Consider the following 19,979-nt stretch of genomic DNA (forward strand, 5'->3'; position numbering starts at 1 on the left):
GTATTGTTTATGCCCGAGGTACTCGACTTTAATAAATGAACCAATATTATAATTTGAGTGGATAAAAAAAAGTGTTTCATGTGATGCAATTTATGTCGTGAAATTATATATTTTTTCTGATTTAATTTAGGTGAATACAAGAAAACCCAAAGATCTAAGTTGTTTGAGGTTATTTCAAATCAATGTGCATTTAAGGGGTTTAGGAGAAGTTTCCATTCTATCACTGACTTTTTCATGAGTCCTTTGTAATGGTTCACTACAATGGGGTAGGCTAGTCTCTATTCAACCTTGGATTTGGCTCAAGTACTTGGACAGTAACCTGCTCTGCCTCCCATTGCAGGAGCAGGTGGTGTGGAACACAGCAGCTCTAGCAACCAACCCCTTTTCCTTGGATAGCAGAAAGACCAGATATATACAGTTGAGATTTTTTGCCAGTGGCCTACACAAAATACCACACAATGTCAAAGTCAAATTATGTTTTTAGAAATGTTTACAAATTAATAAAAAATTAAAAGCTGAAATATCTTGAGTCAATAAGTATTCAGCCCCTTTGTTATGGCAAGCCTAAATAAGTTCAGGAGTAAAAATGTGCTTAACAAGTCACATAATGAGCTGCATTTTGAATGACTACCTTATCTCTGTACCCGACACATACAATTATCTGTAAGGTCCCTTAGTCAAGCAATGAATTTGAAACACAGATTTAACCAAAAAGACCAGGGAGATTATCCAATGCCTCACAAAGAAGGACACCTATTAGTAGATCGGTAAAAAAAAAAAAGAAATGTCATTGAATATCCCTTTGAGCATTAATTACACTTTGGATTGTGTATCAATACACCGAGTCAATACAAAGATACAAGCGTTCTTCCTAAGTTGCAGGAGGGGAAGGAAACCAGGCCAATTGTGACTTTAAAACAGTTACAGAGTTTAATGGCTGTGATAGAAGAAAACTGAGGATGGATCAACAACACTGTAGTTACTCCACAATACTAACCTAATTGACAGAGTGAAAAGAAGGAATCCTGTACAGAATAACATGCATCCTGTTTGCAACAAGACACCAAAAAATGTGGCAAACCAATTCACTTTTTGCCCTGAGTACAAAGTGTTATGTTTGGGAAAAGTCCAATATAACACATTACTGAGTACCACGCTCCATATTTAAAACATATTGGTGTTTGCATCATGTTATGGTATGTTTGTAATCGTTAAGCACTGGGGAATTTTTCAGGATAAAAAAGAAACGGAATTGAGTTAAGCACAGGCAAAATCCTAGAGGAAAACCTGGTTCAGTCTGCTTTCGCCCAGACACTGGGAGAGGAATTCTCCTTTCAGCAGGACAATAACCTAAAACACAAGGCCAAATCTACACTGGAGTTGCTTACCAAGAAGACAGTGAATGTTCCTGCATCGCCGAGTTAGTTTTGACATAAATCTGCTTGAAATTCTATGGCAAGACTTGAAAATGGTTGTCCAGCAATGATCAACAACCAATTTGGCAGAGCTTGAAGAGTTTTTAAAATAATAATGGGGTAATATTGTACAATCCAGGTGTGCAAAGCTCTTAGAGACTTACCCAGAAAGACTCACAGCTGTAATCGCTGCCAAAGTTGTTTCTAACATGTATTGACTCAAGGGTGTGAATACTTATATAAATTAGATATATCTGTATTTCATTTTCAATAAATTAGCAAAAATGTCTTCAAACATGTTTTCACTTTTAATCCATTTGAATTCAGGCTGTAATACAACAAAATGTGGAATAAGTCAAGGGGTATTAATACTTTTTAAAGGCACTGTAGCTGTTCGAATGCTCCAGAATAGAATATCTGGGTGGTCAGATTTATCCTTTGTCCTTTTGAGACAGATGAGTGACATCATTTCGCCAGTGCCTTGCTCTTCCACAGGGGGCTTACTACACTGTAAAGGTGAGGGAGTGAATTTGACAGTAACTTACAGACAGCTCAGTGGCAATTACATTTCTGTATTTCATATTGCAGTACAGCTACTGTAATCGAAATACAGTATGTAAGCAAGCACTATGTAATGACACACAGTACAATACCGTAGAATTGACTGTATAATACTGTGAAAAAGTAAATGCTACCATAATCGTAATGAGTGAATGAATGAAATTCATTGAGGGGAGGGGTTTGTATTTCACAGTATTTTACTGTAATTACACGGAATTGGTGCAAGCAGGTTGGCTGCTAGGTAATGCGTTTACATATTACAGCATAGGGGAGAGTGGGGTAAGCTGAGCCATCTCTTACATTCAGCGTCACTATGTCAAGGGAAATATATTTTCTTTCTGACAAAGATATCTACATATATTTCAGGATGTTGTGTATCCCTGGAAATAATCAGAATTCATGTAAACATAACAGATTTGAAAATATAGCTTGTCCAAAAAAAGTGGTCTCTTGGCACAACTTATATGATATGGGGTAAGTCGCGTAAAAGGACAGGGTAAGTTGAGCCGCCTTGGGGTACGTGGGTGATGGAGTTCTGTGACAGTGGGTCATAGTGCTGGTAGGTCAACGTTTAATTTGTGGAATGGGTTTTGGTATATTGTTTATCTTAAATGTATGCCTACATTCAGATATAGATATCTCAGTTCAATACCACTTACCCTTCCATTTCTTGACCAGTTGTCTGGGACAGGGACGTTGTTTCGATGTCCCAATTCGTAGAAAAGTTCTCTGCATTTGAGGCTACTAAGCCCATGAAACTGGTCTGCGAAATTCTTGATATATTTAGCCAGCTCAGACTCCGTGTCATCAGATAAGACCTTGTGTGCCTCTGCTACTCTATCATAGCCTCTCTTTCGCACAGATACATGTTCTTTTTCTTTTTTGTCAATGTACCTCTTCAGTGTCATTCGGTCTATTTATTCATCCCTTACTGCTGCTCGAATGGACTTTATCCCTTCTCTCACTTCCTTGGCTGCACTCTGAAGAACCTCAAAGGGGGCTAGACCCCTGCTTATTTTACGTTTATATATATACACAGGGCATGATGATGTCTGCTCTGTAACAATAGAAATGTTGAGTTCATATGCATGCCATATTTCAAAAATACTATGCATATTATGCATAAAACAGACCAAATATAATCATAATTTGTATGGGGTATAGTGGCCGTTGGCTCAACTGGCCCCAAGGCAAACATTTTGACTACATTAGCCCACACAGCTACAAGGATGCACTTTCATGCTAGGTTTAGGAACTTATAATGTAGCTTATAGAGACCCAACTGATGTATGAAACAATCTAAAACAATCTACTTTGGTTTAGATTCAAGCATCATGAAACCTATAACACAATCAATTAATTTGACTTTGTTCAAATAAGTATTTTGGACCTAACTTGCTTTCCACTTATTCCATGTGGTTTCTTCCTCCACAGACTCCATCAAATGATATACCTCTTCCTAAATATTTGGTGACATGATTTATTTTGTGTATGGTTTCCTAGAAACAAGGGGTGGCGCAAATAACACTTTTGCTCAACTTACACCGCTCTCCCCTATCAATGAATATTTGGTGTTTTATATCACTTGCACTTCTAGAGGCCTTAACAAAGGCTTCCAAACTGGCAGCAACTACAGAGCAAAACGACCAAAAGAACATAGCAAAATGCTCAATCTGTAAAGGTTTAAGACTTGTTGCCACTTCAATCTGTCCCCTATACATGGAGCACTATAACCACGCAATATAGCCTCTTACAAGGCACTCCTCAAAATATGTTAATGACACAGCTACAACAATACCATGCACCCACTAGCGGTCAAAATGTTTTTGGTGCTCCAAAAATTCAGTGCGTTACTGTAATCTGTGGGGTGGAATTACAGTACTATTTGAAATACAGCAATTCATTCCCCTCACCCACAACATTTTCCCACAATGCACCAGAATTTACAGTATGCTGCAGTAAAACGTTTCACAGTATTTTAATGTTGATAATACCCCAAATTAACGTATAAATTACAGTTTTCCATTACAGTGTAGAGTGGATGGCCCCCACTCTCTCAGCATTCCAGTTGGGTCACTAAGGATGAGGGACTTTTCAGTATGGGACAAAATAGCCCACGATTACGTCCCATTGTCCCCTTAATCTGAGATAAAGGGCTCTCCGTCATTGGAGTAGACTTGTCACCTCTTACCCCAGACACTACGCTGGTGCATATAGGGAGAGTAATGGGGAGATATTCACCACCCATAGGGTGGGGGACAGTCCAGGAGAACTGAACGGTACCGGATTGACCTCCAGGGTTCCGGCATGCTCATACGAATACCTCAGACTCCATATGCGATGTTTCTCATATAATTAGGAAACATTCTCTGCCTTTTCTGCAGCGTTGTCACATCCTTTTCAGGACGGATGGCATGACTGCCCTGGCGTCTACCAATTGGCTCACCAGAAGCGATAGCCAAGGAAGCGCTGGTTAGCGGAGTTAATGCTACTCTTTTACGACCAGCCATAGCAGCTCCTGTTAAGCAGAGGTCTACTGACCCAAGAGAACAGAGAGATTTTCCATCCTCATCTGGACATGTTGGCCCATGCAAGGCCTGCCACTAAGAGTACATTTTTAGACCATACAGAGTGCCAGGGCCCTTTCCACACGCTCACTGTATAATAAAGTGGCATATGATATGTTGTTTTATGAAGGGTGCACGTCGCTTACGCCCAGTGCCAAATCCTTTAGTCCCATCTTGGGTCCTGTGCTTGAGGCTACTTCACAGCAGCCATTCGAGCTACTGGAAAGAATTGAGCTCTCTCTTTCAAACCACTTTACCATAGCCCTTCTGTCCACAAAGTGAGTGAGTGAGCTGTTTGCACTGTCAGTCCACCACTCGTGCCTGCAATTTGCCACAGGGTTATCCAAGGTTACCTTACAGCCTAACCCCGCCTTTGTGCCTAGTCAGCAATGCGTGTAATTGCCTCATGTTGGAGCTTTTTTATTTTTCTTCCACAGAAGAAGAGTGTCTCAATTGTTTATGTCCATTATGCGAATTACGCACCTACTGTACATTGACATGATGAGAGCTTTACGGAGGAGCAACCAGCTCTTTGTCTCCTGGGCACCTCTCCACATGGGTAGGCCCCTCTCTCGTCAACGGTTATTCCATTGGATAATGGAGGCTGTCATATTAGCCTAAGGGCCCATTCCACCAGAGGCATGGCTACATCATGGGCATTGTTCAAAGGCATCTCTGTACAAGAGATTTGTGATGCTGTATATTGTGCTACCCCTTATTCATAGATTGCTCATCCGTCACTCGGTTGCGTCATGCCATTGTTATGAACGTTCTCAAGCCGCCCTCTACCGGCAGCGCAATAGTGGTGCCCTAAAGTCATGATAAACCCAGTCATTCTGGACAGAGGCTAATGACTGTTTAGTCTAAATTATACTATAGAGCCTGGAAATACGATGACATTACTAAAGTAGTCAAATATTTAGTAGGAAACAACTTTGCCAGGATTATCATGTCGTCAAATTTACTTTAGACAGATGGCAATGTTGTCATTAGCTAGCAAAGTTAATCATAAATAGCTAGCAATGCTAATGTTAGCTAGATAAAATCCGGTGACCTGCCCTCAATCTTAGCTAACTAGTTAACGTTATACTGCATCTAAAGTCAATTTGGCGACATCAAAATGATGGCAAAAGGTTTTCCTACTAATTATTTGCCTACTTTTGAATGGCATTGTATTTCCAAGCCACTGTAATGCACTTTTGATGAAATCTTCATCAGGGCCAAATGATGATGCATTAAGTAGAATGCTCAGTTGGGCATCAGTCCAAAACTAATGTTTCAAACAATATTGAATAGGTGAATACCTTTATGAGGTTTTACCGACTGGAGGTCACTGCGCCTTCCTGGCACATACGTTCCTCAGTGTCGGAGCCTCTGAGGGGTGATACTGTCGGGACTGTTTTGGCTTCCGAGAGCATATCTGTGATACGGTAGTGGGCTATATCCCATTGTGAGCTACCAAAACGAATATTTCAAAGAGAACGTAAAGGGATACTTCGAGATGTTGGCAATGAAACCCTTGATCTACTTCCCCAGCATCAGATTATCTTGCGGATATCATTTTTATGTCTCTGTGTCCAGTATGAAGGAAGATAGAGGTATTTTCACAAGCCAATGCTAACTAGTGTTAACGCAATGACTGGAAGTAATAGACTAACACTAATCAGCAATTGCGCTAACGCTAGTTAGAAACTTCCTAGAAACTACACGCAGAGACATAAAAATGGTATCATCTTATTCATCTGACTTGGGAAGTAGATAAAGGGCTTCATTGACAAAATCCCAAAGTGTCCCTTTAAGGTTACTTTTGTAACCCCGGGTTCTCTGATAGTAGAGTGAGGCATCGCACCGCGCTTCCCTGTTTGCAAGCGTGTGAGGACGAAAGATAGGCTTGAAAATGACCAGAAGGCGGGTCCGACAGGTGTTGTGTGATCTGAGCCTCCATAGTGATCCACCTTAGGAGACATATTAGTCATTTCCATTGTGAGATACCTCACTCTATTATCAGAGAACCGGGGTTACGAAAGTAACCTTAAGTTTTCCATTACAGTGTTTATTTTAGACTATGACAGACAAACAGATGCGATCGACCCATTAAGTAAAAAAGGAGACATTTGATCAGATTCTCTGGTAGGCATGGCCTACCTGGCACCCCTAACTCAAACTCAGCTCAAATGTTATAAGTCGAAACGGTCTTCTGTCTCAGTGTCACACATCTTTTGGCCATGTGTCGGACTCACTCTCGTTCATGATGTATTCGTTCCAGTCGAAGCCCTTACTGCCATTGGCCAGGTAGTTCTCAGTGGAGTTGATTGGCCAGATGACACATTTCTGCCGCAGGTTGCCCATGAAGAGCTGTAGTCCAATCAAGGCGAAGACACTGAGACAGAAGACCGTGAGGATCATAACGTCTGACAATTTCTTCACCGATTGAACTAGAGCACCGACGATGGTCTTGAGTCCTGGGGGGAGGAACCGGACATATGCATTCACACACACACACATACGTGCACACACACACACACACGTATGTATGTGTTTGTGTACACACATACATATAAAACACACAAGCGCACATACATACACACAAACAAAGAGAAATGGGCATTGCTGGAAAGTACAAGCTTAGCTATGAATTATTTGTATAGAGTTTATATAGTAGTATTACAGTGGTAGTATAGTAGCCCATCTCATAAAAGTGTATTTGTTCAAGTTAACGTCAAACCAAAACTACTGCTCTGTTTTGAATTACCAATATCTAAATTTGGACAGGTATAACAGAAGTATTCTAAACTGCAGGCGTATGTGTAATAATAATAATAAAGTGTATGGTTGATATATTTTCCTCTATTTTCCATGAAGAAAGAGGTATTCAAGTCATTGTGTCATTGTGATTGTGTTCCATATTGTTAGTTACTGATAAGTCATATTGAACTAAATTATAGCGAGAATAGGATCCTTGATAACTACATCAAACAATTGCACAATAATTAAAGACACATACAAAACAGCCAAAAGATGGTCAGATATTCAGGCATTTTAAACACCACTACATATAAACACAACAACATTGAGAGTGCCCCTACATAAGATTTCCATAAGACTGACACACTTCAGTGACGATCAGAATACTCCTCAAATGTTCTAAATCAACAAAATTACACTGAGGCAGGCTACATCAAAATGATTCTAAAACCTAATGGGTGATGTAGTTGTGGAGGGATACCAATTTAGGAATTATTTATGTTAATTTATAACATTATGTGAATAAATGTTTTATGTCAATTAGATGCCCTTATGTTATTTTTCTGTTCAAGTCCGGGTTTCACAGGCAGTGTAGAGCATCCTTGGAATCAGTAGGGCCACTCATAAAATATATGGAAACAACTACAAAATATCCACCAGATTGACCAAACACAGCAGCACTGCACAACGAAGAGAGAGCGTAGGACTGGGCTCAGTCAGAGGAGGAAGAAGTGAGAAGAGAAGAGAGGACAGGTGAGGGAGGCAAGGGTTAGGGGGCAAGGTTAAGGGGGACAATAGGGAATGACAGGTTGCATGCAGGTAATTTAAACGCCAAGGCTAAAGGAATTGACTCCATGTCATCATCACCTGTCTGTCTGGCAACCGGAATGGTGACTTAGCTTGGTTCCCATGGTTAGAATGGTTCCCATCCTAGGCACCCCCATCATGTCCCACTGGTGCTGTGATCTCCACTGGGTGAGCCTTTTAGGCTGGGGCCCCTTTAGATCAGAGGCCTACACTGGAGACTGAGCCAACACTACTTACTGGACTAGATGTATTTTATGCACAAATTCACATTCACTTCCTGCCCCAGACACTTGTTCAACAACACTTTTGCACCATTAGAGTGTTCTGCAGTCGAAGTTACTACAAAATCTCAAAAGGCTAACTAATACTGTGAACAAATAATGAGTCAGTGTGTGTGTGTGTGTGTGTGTGTGTGTGTGTGTGTGTGTGTGTGTGTGTGTGTGTGTGTGTGTGTGTGCGTTACATAAAACCTAACTGATTTACAATCCAACACTTCCAATGGTGCAATGTATAAACTGCCCCTGTGCCAATATCTCAACTCCCCCAGAGAAAGAGCTTTCAGTTGGATCTCCAATGTATTTGCATATCACTGTGTTTATTTCCTTTAATTCATTTCTCTGTTGTGTTTATGCCTTATTGTCCCAGGATAAACAGAAACGAGAAGTCCACATTCAGGAGTCACTACTATAGTCATATCTGAATGGAATTCAAAGTAAAGAAGCTCCTTAAAAGCCAGAGTTGTAAGATAAAAAAGCAGGTGTCTTGTAAAGCTTCATGCAGCGTATAATGTATTGTCAAACTAGGCTTGGCAGTCTTAAGAAATTAAATGTTCTTCAAAGTGCTCCGTTATAGTCAGGGGACAAATTTGTTCATACAGAAACATGATGTGTTTTAAGACTGTGGCATAGAAACATCAGTGTTTAAGATTGTGACAACAACTAAGGTAGAAATTTGAACCCAAACTAATCAAATGTCCTAAACGTTATGTATTCACCTACAGTACCAGTCAAAAGTACCAGTCAAAAGTTCCCTGTGGACAGTACTTGTCCAACAGAGAGTGATAATGTGTTTATAGCCACCAAATGAATGAATATACAGTATCATTCAAAAGCTTGGACACACCTACTCATTCAAGGATGAAAACTATGAAATTACACATATGGAATCATGTAGTAACCCAAAAAATGTTTCAAATATATTTAAAAAAAATTACATTCTTCAAAGTAGTCACCCTTTGCCTTGATGACAGCTTGCACACTCTTGAAGAAACACAATCACCTTTTTTGGTTACTACATGTTTCCATATGTCTTATTTCATAGTTTTGATGTCTTCACTATTATTCTACAATGTAGAAAATAGTAAAAATAAATAAAAACCCTTGAATGAGTAGGTGTGTCCAAACTTTTGAATGATACTGTATATTCATTCATTTGGTGGCTATAAACACATTATCACTCTCTGTTGGACAGTGAATCGAAACTCTCTGAAGTCTGAAGAGATACTCATGCATGGTCTAAATAAGAAATGCTTAAAAATACAATGTGTGAGTGTGAAACCCTTGTCTATCACTTTGACTTTGAGGTTAAGATGGCAATAATAATAACTATTCTTTAATTTAAAAAATATATGAACAATATAATTTCTACTGTTCCTCATACTAAGACTCTGAGTTTTCCCTAACCAAGGGAGGGTTATCAACTAGGCCCTGAAGTTTTTCCTGGGGGGAAACTCGGGCTCCTACCCATACTATCTGGTGTCAATATACTGTATGAGGCTGTTAATGTCACTTTGAGGGAGACTACTATTAAAATAATAATACGAAATTTGCTGTGTATTCCACCCACTTATTATAGGCTGTTTGTCTTTTAGTATGTCATATCAGGGCCACCTTTTCCACTTAACACCACAAGACCGCAAGTAGACTGCTAAGCCTATCAAAAATGTATTGCTACCATTTTTGATTGTTTGAAAAATAAAAAGTAAACAAAACAGGTATCATTTCTGATGCATCCTCTTTAAGAGTCTAAAGTAATAAGAAATGATGCGAATCCAATTCATGAGAAATCAAAATAAGCTCAGCCTTAGTATTTAAATGGGAGTCTCACCTGGAATGACTGAAATAGTTTTCAATGCTCGGAGAACCCTGAACGTTCTCAGCGCCGAGACATTCCCCAGGTCCACAAATTCTGTTACATATCTGTAACGGGGTAGGATCACACACAGAACAAAACACCATGACACAAAAAACAAACGGTAACACACACACAAACCCACTGATCAAAAGTGCGGACGCGCAAGCGCATGACACCAGCACCCCACCAGACACCAGAAGAAGATGACCGGCAGGAGGAGTGGACACCACGGCGCGCGAGAGAGAGAAGCGCCTATCCCTCCAGGAGAGAGGAGCGAAGGTAGAAGAGGAAACGAAACGGAAACAAAATCACACCTACAGTGCCTTCAGAAAGTAGTTATACCCCTTAACTCATTTCACATTCTGTTTTGTTACAGCCTGAATAAAAAATTGACTAAATATTTTTTCTTCACCCATCTACACACAATACCCCATAATGACAGTGAACACATGTTTTTAGAAAATGAGATGCAGAAATATCTCTTTTACATAAGTATTCACACCTCTTGAGTCAATACATGTTAGAATTCTCTTTGGCAGCGTTTACAGCTGTGAGTCTTTCTGGGTAAGTCTCTAAGGGGCCGATCTCGACCTAACAATTTATGCCTTTACTACGCACGCCTTTCCTACACACTTATCAGTATTTGGTATTCAGACTTGCCTTATTCAATAGCATAATGCGCTCTGCAGGTGTGGCTACCTTCCGAGCTCTGAATACATTTCATTCAACCATTGAAAACCCTCCCACTTGCTGGCCAACAGATTTTCTTGTGGAGTTTTCATTTAATGGGGTTTTCAGTACATTTATCTTAAGCCATCCCTTTAAATACGGTTCACCTTTAATTCAAATTGTGTCGACAGACTACATAGAATACATAGTGAGAACGGGTTCAGAATATAGGGACCAATGAAAGAAATCCATCTATACATATTTGTCTCCGTTCCAGCACCAACTGGTAGATATAAAAATACTTTTATATAGTTTTTTTTTGGGAGAGCCTTTATCGATGACACTTTTATGTTGATAACTAAAAAATACAGTGGTTTTATTCATCCTGAAAATCAATCCATCACTATGAAAAAGGGGCCTCAATACATGTCATGTTGATGTGATTTTCAGTTTGCTTCCATATGGTTGGTTTCACACTCATCTTTACGGATCATAAAGAAAAATCATCTGAAACAATTGCTATGTGTATTTATAATCCCCTTCTCCAAACTGATTACTCATTTACCTAGCTCTTATCAATAAATCTTATCAAGTTGTAAATTATAATGCATGGAGAATGGTGGTATTTATATCAACAACAAATGGTAGGTTCGCTAGACCTTGTTCATGGTTTCGTGTGTAAAGGTGTTGGAATTATTAGGGAAGTAAGTCAAAGTCAGAATACAGCTTATCTGTAGACACTGTTGGGGTTCGTTTCCTTGTTCCTTGTCAATCATTGGCTCATTGGTGAAATTAGCATTATGACAATATCTTTAATTAAATCATTCAAAATCCTCTATTAATGCAATTGCAGACAGAAGTTGACAACAGGAACATAACGCATGTTTCCGAGTAAGTTCTGCAAAATATAAAAGGTCCCAAGTTATTTTATTAAACTCGAAGTCCAGCCCTAGTGATGTCACTGCCTACGTCATTATCTTCTACTCCTGAGACCAAAACCATGCCTACTCAACACTAAAACTCTTGTTTATATAGCTATCTAAAAGCTTAGCAGTAAATGTCCAAGTTGATTTATAGTGGAATGTCTGACTAATCTCTTATCTCTTACATTCCCCTGCAGAGTTATGTCTTCACAGTCACACATTTCTCAGACAGTTTCTTCATAAGAGGCAGAGAGCCTAGAAAAGTACTGTGGAACAATATTAAACCGCATAATGTATATATATTATTAAACTGTAGTCTAGGACCCTATAAATGTAAGGAGGGAGGGGTCTTATAACCCCTCCCCCTTCTATTAATACAACATAAGCATAATCAATTATTATAATACATCAAACATTTGGTACAGCCCCTATCATGACCCCTAGGTGAACCCCTTTAAACACACCTCCGCCACACCTTCATTTATTCAAGCTCCACCTAAAACTAATAGTTGGTGAATAGCATACTATTCTCATGCTTAAATTCAAGGTCAGAATATGCATAGAGAGAAATGCGTATAAAAAGGGAATTACATTCCATTTACGGCACTTAACTCGGGTCAGAATATGGGCCTATGAGCTTTGCACACCTGGATTGTACAATATTTGCGCATTATTCTTTTTAAAATTCTTCAAGCTCTGTCAAGTTGGTTGTTGATCATTGCCAGACAGCCATTTTCGAGTCTTGCCATAGATTTAAGTCAAAACGTAACTAGGCCACTCAGGAACATTCAATGTTGTCTTTTTAAGCTACCCCAGTGCATATTTAGCCTTGTGTTTTAGGTTGTTGTCCTGCTGAAAGGTGAATTTGTCATCCCGTGTCTGTTGGAAAGCACACTGAACAAGGTTTTCCTCTAGGATTTTGTGTGTGCTTAGCTCTATTCTGTTTATTTTTATCCTAAAAAACTCCCTAGTCCTTGTCAATGACAAGCATACCCACAACATGATGCAGCCACCACCATTCTTGAAAATATGATGAGTAGTACTCAGTGATGTGTTGGATTTGCTTTCAGGTTCATTCATTTTTTGGCAGTTTTACTTTAGTGCCTTATTATAAACAGGGGTTGTACTGTGGAGTAACTACAACGTTATTGATCCATCCTCAGTTTATCCTATCACAGCTACTCTGTAACTGTTTTAAAGTCAGCATTGGCCTCATGGTGAAATCCCTTAGCAGTTTTCTTCCTCTCCGGCAATTGAGTTAGGAAGGACACCTGTATCCTTGTAGTGACTGTGTGTATTGATACACCATCCATAAGTGTAATTAATAACTTCACCATGCTCAAAGGAATAGTCAATGTCTACTTTTTTTTGTTTTAACCCATCTACCAATAGGTCCCCTTCTTTGTGAGGCATTGGAAAACCTGCCTGGTCTTTATGGTTGAATCTGTGTTTGAAATTCACTGTTCGACTGAGGGACCTTACAGATAATTGTATGTGCAGAGATGAGGTAGTCATTCAAAAATCATGTTTAACACTATTATTGCACACAGAGTGAGTCCATGCAACTCATTATGTGACTTGTTAAGCAAATTCTTTCTCCTGAACTTATTTAGGCTTACCACAACAAAGTGGTTGAATATTATTTACTCACGACATGTCAGCTTTCATTTGTAATTAATTTGTAAAAAATTCTAAAAACATAATTGCACTTTGACATTATGGGGTATTGTGTGTGTAGGCCAGAGACACAAATCTCAATTTAATCAATTTTAAATTTAGGCTGTAATACGACAAAATGTGCAAAAAGTCAAGGGGTGTGAATACATTCTGAAGGCACTATAACACTGACCCACCCTGACTCCCCTGCCCCCACACACACACATGCATACTCTTACCTGGGATAACAGAAATTGTTTCAGAACCCTGAACGTACGCAGAGCTGACAAATTGCCTAGGTTTACAAACTCTGTTATACACCTGCAGAGTGGTTCAGATCACAGTTACTCAACAGCCATTACAGAATGAGAGACCGAAGGCAGAGTTGGGGTCAATGCCATTTCAATTCAGTCAATTCAATAAGTAAACTGAAATTGCAATTGCATTTTTTTTCTCATTGAAAAGAACTGAGAAAAAATGGAATTGGAAGTACAGTTTACTTCCTGAATTGACTGAATTGAAACAGAATTGACCCAAACCTTAAAATAAAAAATAAAAAAGTTTTTAAAAAGAAAGGAAGATAGGGGGTAAAATGAAATAAAGCAATACATACATACAATACTCTCTACCGCCATTTCCCTATTTGACCCTTACAATAACTAATACTAGTACCAACACAATACTCAGATGTTAACATACAGGAAAGTCTGATATAAGAGGGACTCACAATAAGATGGAGAAGACATAAGAGATGGGAGAATAATAAATAAAATATGGCCCAAAATGTTTCACAATATTACACATGTAAATCAGAGGAAATATATTGTTGCGGCAAAATTCAGGCAGGGCAATCATTCATTGCCAAAGTCTAACAATTTCAATATTTGCATAACTTTCAATCATCAAAATCTCCCTTTCACCAAATTCTCAGAGACTGCTATCCCTGTTCTTTGAAATCATGTTCTTCAGTAGGATATTTTCCCACCAACATTTTCTATTCACACTTTGAGTTGTGTGTGTGGCTTTATGCAACGTGTTGTTTTTAAAAAGAGAAACAGTGGAGTAATTATACATCATACATTTTACACATCTGTATAAGCTTTACATCATTTCAATGAGCTATGTCACTCTCTAGAATTGAATTAGTGAGCCACAACATTTAAGTGGCTTCTCTTTGAACAAACCCATCCATATATTTATGTGTCACTCGCATAAAATGCAACATTACAAATATACCTGCACTAACATATACTGTATGTTCAATTGATTGATTGATTCAGTTGAATTAATTACATTCTGTTGAATTAGTATTTGGAGATGCTTCTACATCTTGGATTATTTTGCATGTTTTGAAATATTCTCTGATGTGGAATGTCCTGCCTGGCCCAATCTTGTCACTCTGGTAGAGTTGGAGGTATAGAGAGAGATGGAGGTGTAGAGAGAGACGAAGGTGCAGAGAGAGATGGAACTTTAGAGAGAGGTGGAGGTGTAGAGAGAGGGATACGGGGAGGAGGTGGACTACTTACGCCATAGAGATCACCATGAAGTCCAGCCAGTTCCATGGATCTCGTAGAAAAGTGAACCCGTCTATACAAAAGCCTCGTGCCACAATCTTGGTAAGCGATTCGAAGGTGTAGATACCTGTGAAGGTATACCTAGAGCAAAATAAGACGAGAGACAGTGAAAGGGTGAGGTATGTGAATAAATGCATACTAGTTTATACATGTTTTACAAACAGTTTATGAATGTACATAGGGAGTTATAAATCAATACTTACTCTACTATCTTGTTCCATTCTGGAGGATCACTAAACGTCATGAAAACGCAGTTGGTCAAAATGGTGCTCATGATGATCATACTGAATACCGTGAGAGGGAAGAGAGTTAAGAAAATATTGACCATATACACCCGACCACCCATCAACATACTGTTGCAACATAGCTGAATATACTGTGAGACATTACAATGACATATATTCCATCGATGAAAGGACAAAGGATGGAAGACGTTCCAGGATGGTGTGGGACACAAGATCCAGATCAACGCACAAGGACGATTTGGCCTGCATCACTTATTTTCTGTTTCTTCAACCAATCAAAAGAAAGCATCACAATCACAAGCTCCTTGAACCTTAAGATTGTGCACAATACATAGAATAAATCTATGTGCTTTGTAATTTCCGCATGATAAACAACAAAATCATAATCTCAAAGCAAGACAATGCACCACTTGAAAGGATATGAGTGTATCAAAATCTTAATTGCTATTCGCCTAAAGAGACTAAAAGGGCTGATGACGTACAAGGAGTCCGTGGCATGGAAGCGGAAGATTGTTTTCCCTTTGTTTAGAACTATAAACGTCTGTGGAGAGAGAAAAAAAGAGAGAGTTAGAGAAAAAGAGAGAGAGAGAAAAAAAAGAGAGAGAAAAAGAGAGAGAGAGAGAGAAAAAGAGAGAGAGAAAAAGAGAGAGAGAAAAAGAGAGAGAGAGAGAGAGAGAAAAAGAGAGAGAGAGAGAGAGAGAGAGAGAGAGAGAGAGAGAGAGAGAGAGAGAGAGAGAGAGAGAGAGAGAGAGAGAGAAAATTGCATTAACAAGAGCAATACAAGTCATGACACATACAGGACCTGTATAAAAGACTGTCACTGTGGGCCCCATGCTGAGACAACAGAAATGGAAAGTCATGACTATGGTATACCAAGCTGACTGTTCATTGGCTGATCTGATTCTTGAGCTCATCTCTGAATCTTAGGGCACACAGAGTGTTTCCACCTATTTTATGGAACTTGCTACTTCAGTTTGCCATGTCCACTGCAAGAATAATTATTTAAAAGTTTAAACCCACTTTAACCTGGCATCATAAGGAATGCACTGTGCATTTCCTCCCAAAAGCAATCAACAAGAGAGTACACCTGATATCAAGATATATGAGATATCAACAGAGAATATACACTGAGTATACCAAACAGTAAGACCACCTTTCTAATATTGAGTTGTGCCCTTCCCCCTTTTGCCCTCAGAACAGCCTCATTTCAAGAACTGCAACACAAACCGGTGCGCCTACCATACCACGTTCAAAGGCACTTCAATCTTTTGTCTTGTCCATTCACCCTCTGAATGGCACACATACACAATCCATGTCTCAATTGTCTCAAGATTTAAAAATCCTTCTTTAACCTCCCTCCTCCCCTTCATCTACGCTGATTGAAATGTATTTCACAAATGACATCAATAAGGGATCATAGCTCTCACCTGGATTCACCTGGTCAGTCTATGTCATGGAAAGAGCAGGTGTTCTTAAATGTTTTAACACTCATACTGAGGTACAAACAGGGTATATATAATGTGATACTGAGGTATAAAAAGGGTCTATCCTAAGATGTGCTGAGTCTAACCTTGTGCTTTATGCACATACTAGGGCACAGGGTGAACAGAAAAGAGAACCACAACATCTTCTCTCATTATAGAACAGTAAGACAGAGACTTCTGACCTGAAGTCAACCATGATCTTAAAAGTATCTTCCACTAAAGGCCTAGCACATACACAAGCCTCTTTTACTCCTGTAAAGACATATTTCACAAGTATTACAGAACGTTGCGTGAAAATATATATAATGAGATTCAATGCCCAGGTCTGAATAGCCTTATAACAGCCCTTTATCCAGAAAATGTAATGTTTCAACAACTTGTTGTCCATTGATATAAGTACCCAACCCCTTTGCACCATCTGGCCTAACTACTCTACCACTTCCAGTTAGAGTAACTAAGAGCCCCTGACTGGCAGTGATGGTAAGAGATCCCAGTGTCTGTGTGTGTTCCTTCTTTCCTGGCTAGGTTTCACCTCTACAGTAACCTCTATAGAAAGGCTGCCTGGCTAGCTGCTGGACGACAGGAGACGGGAAAGGAGGGAAGCTCTCCCCTCTCTCCAGTCTGTGGCCAAATGTCTGTCTTCCTCTCCCAGCTTAAAGCTCTTACTGGAAGAGAACTGCAAATGCTGACATCGATCAGGCCAGGATCTGCTGACTCCAGCCTCTCAACAACCACTCCCAACCCATAAACAAGCCCCGGTCAAGTGGGGCTGGGCTGGTTGTGGTGGGGTTAGGCCCACTCAGAGAAACTGGGGACATTTTGTTAGTCCCCACAAGGTCAAATGCTATTTCTAGGGGATTTAGGGTTAAGGTTAGAATTAGTGTTAGGGTTAGAATTAGGTTAAGGGTTACGGTTAGGAGCCAGGGTTAGTTTTAGGGTTAGGAGCTATGGTTAGTTTTAAAGGTTAGGGTTAGGTTTTAGGGTTAAGGTTAGGGTTTAGGGAAAATCTGATTTTGAATGGGACTGAATTATGTGTCCCCACAAGGTTAGCTGTACAAGACTCTGTGTGTGTGTGTGTGTGTGTGTGTGTGTGTGTGTGTGTGTGTGTGTGTGTGTGTGTGTGTGTGTGTGAGCGTGCATGTGTGTGTTTTTTATTTAGTATTTTATTAGCATCCCCATTAGCTAATGCTAAAACAGAAGCTACTCTTTCTGGGGTCCACACAAAACATGACATAATACATAACATTAATAGACAAGTACATCACAAGGACAGAACTACATTTAAAATAAGAATACAGGTTCTATACATTTATGCCTTCATAATCATGTCATTCATAGACGCTACTGAATGAAAGTGCAACACATGGAAACGGAAATGCAATAACATGGAGGTGCATTGCAAATAGGCTGACATTTTTCGCTAAATTCCCCTGATGTACTCCTACCGATCCTCGACTTCGGTGATGTCATCTATAAAATAGCCTCCAACACTCTACTCAACAAACTGGATGCAGTCTATCACGTTTTGTCACCAAAGCCCCATACACTACCCACCATTGCGACCTGTACGCTCTTGTTGGTTGGCCCTCGCTTCATACTCGTCACCAAACCCACTGGCTACAGGTTATCTACAAGTCTCTGCTAGGTAAAGCCCCGCCTTATCTCAACTCACTGGTCACCATAGCAGCACCCACTCGTAGCATGCGCTCCAGCAGGTATAACTCACTGGTCACCCCCAAAGCCAATTCCTCCTTTGGCTGCCTTTCCTTCCAGTTCTCTGCTGCCAATGACTGGAACGAACTGCAAAAATCTCTGAAGCTGGAGACTCATATCTCCCACACTAGCTTTAAGCACCAGCTGTCAGAGCAGCTCACAGATCAGTGCACCTGTACATAGCCCATCTGTAAACAGCCCATCTATCTACCTACCTCATCCCCATACTGTATTTATTTATTTATCTTGCTCCTTTGCACCCCAGTATCTCTACTTGCACATTCATCTTCTGCACATCTATCATTCCAGTGTTTAATTGCTATATTGTAATTACTTCGCCACCATGGCCTATTTATTGCCTTAACTTACCTCATTTGCACTCACTGTATATAGACTTTTTGTTTTCATTTGTTCTTCTGTATTATTGACTGTATGTTTTATTTATTCCATGTGTAACTCTGTGTTGTTGTATGTGTCGAATTGCTACGCTTTATCTTGGCCAGGTTGCAGTTGCAAATGAGAACTTGTTCTCAACTAGCCTACCTGGTTAAATAAAGGTGAAATAAAATTAAAATAAATGTGAATAAAGCAACCTTGTTTCTATAGTTACCACCCGTAATGGGTATCCTGAGGTAAAGTATATACTTTTTACCGTTACCACCCACTATCGGTTTCATTTGGTAAAATGCAACATTCATGAACATGCATAAATAATTTTCACCTCAGCCACAATGATCAGAGTTAAAGGAATAGTTCACCCAAATTACAAAATTACATATTGGTTTCCTTACCCTGTAAGCAGGGTGATTTCGAACGATTGCACGAAAAATGCTGACTGTTTCCCATGGCTAAAACGTTAGCATGTGGAAACAGTGCCAGGGAAACTAAAACAAAAGCATGGATTGCTGTCATACGTTGTCCATAGACTGCTACAGGGTAAGGAAACCAACGTTTCATTTTGTCATTTGGGGAAACTATCCCTTTAACAGACTTCAACTTAGCAACCTTGAATCATGTGGAGTTTCCTCCTCTAACATTTCAACTTAATGATTTCCACCTCAGCAACTTGCCTTATATTTCCACCTTCATTCCTCTACACCACATTCACACCCAGCAGCGTCCACCAGTCACCCACAAACACACATATCAGTACATACTTAGGTATCAACTCAAGGACAGAACTACATACATTTAAAATAAGAATACACAGTTTTATACACTGAAGCCAAACATTTCATTCATCATTGAGTGTGTGTGTGTGTGTGTGTGTGTGTGTGTGTGTGTGTGTGTGTGTGTGTGTGTGTGTGTGTGTGTGTGTGTGTGTGTGTGTGTGTGTGTGTGCGCGCGTGTGTGCACGTTTGTGTGTGCGTGTCTGCACAGGGAGTGAGAAGAGATGTCACAGCAGAAGCGTGACCAGCATACAATCATCCGTACCGTAACTCATAAGTGCCTACACTAACTTTTCTGGCTCCACATCATCCATAAAG

General features: G+C 39.7%; 1 protein-coding gene across 1 annotated transcript in view; it reads right to left on the bottom strand.

Moving 5' to 3' along the window:
- Positions 1-19,979, bottom strand: part of LOC106565594 (sodium channel protein type 8 subunit alpha) — a 115,071-nt gene that overhangs the window by 78,252 nt on the left and 16,840 nt on the right. Inside the window, exons 3-7 of the mRNA XM_014132896.3 lie at positions 15,718-15,836; positions 15,254-15,343; positions 15,003-15,131; positions 10,202-10,293; positions 6,784-7,005 (exon numbers count right to left, since the gene is read on the bottom strand). Coding sequence (XP_013988371.1) covers positions 6,784-7,005; positions 10,202-10,293; positions 15,003-15,131; positions 15,254-15,343; positions 15,718-15,836 — 652 coding nt within the window. The remainder of the gene's footprint in view (positions 1-6,783; positions 7,006-10,201; positions 10,294-15,002; positions 15,132-15,253; positions 15,344-15,717; positions 15,837-19,979) is intronic.

The sequence above is a fragment of the Salmo salar genome, chromosome 12, assembly GCF_965601325.2.
Source record: "Salmo salar chromosome 12, fSalSal1, whole genome shotgun sequence".
Classification (NCBI taxonomy): Eukaryota; Metazoa; Chordata; class Actinopteri; order Salmoniformes; family Salmonidae; genus Salmo; species Salmo salar.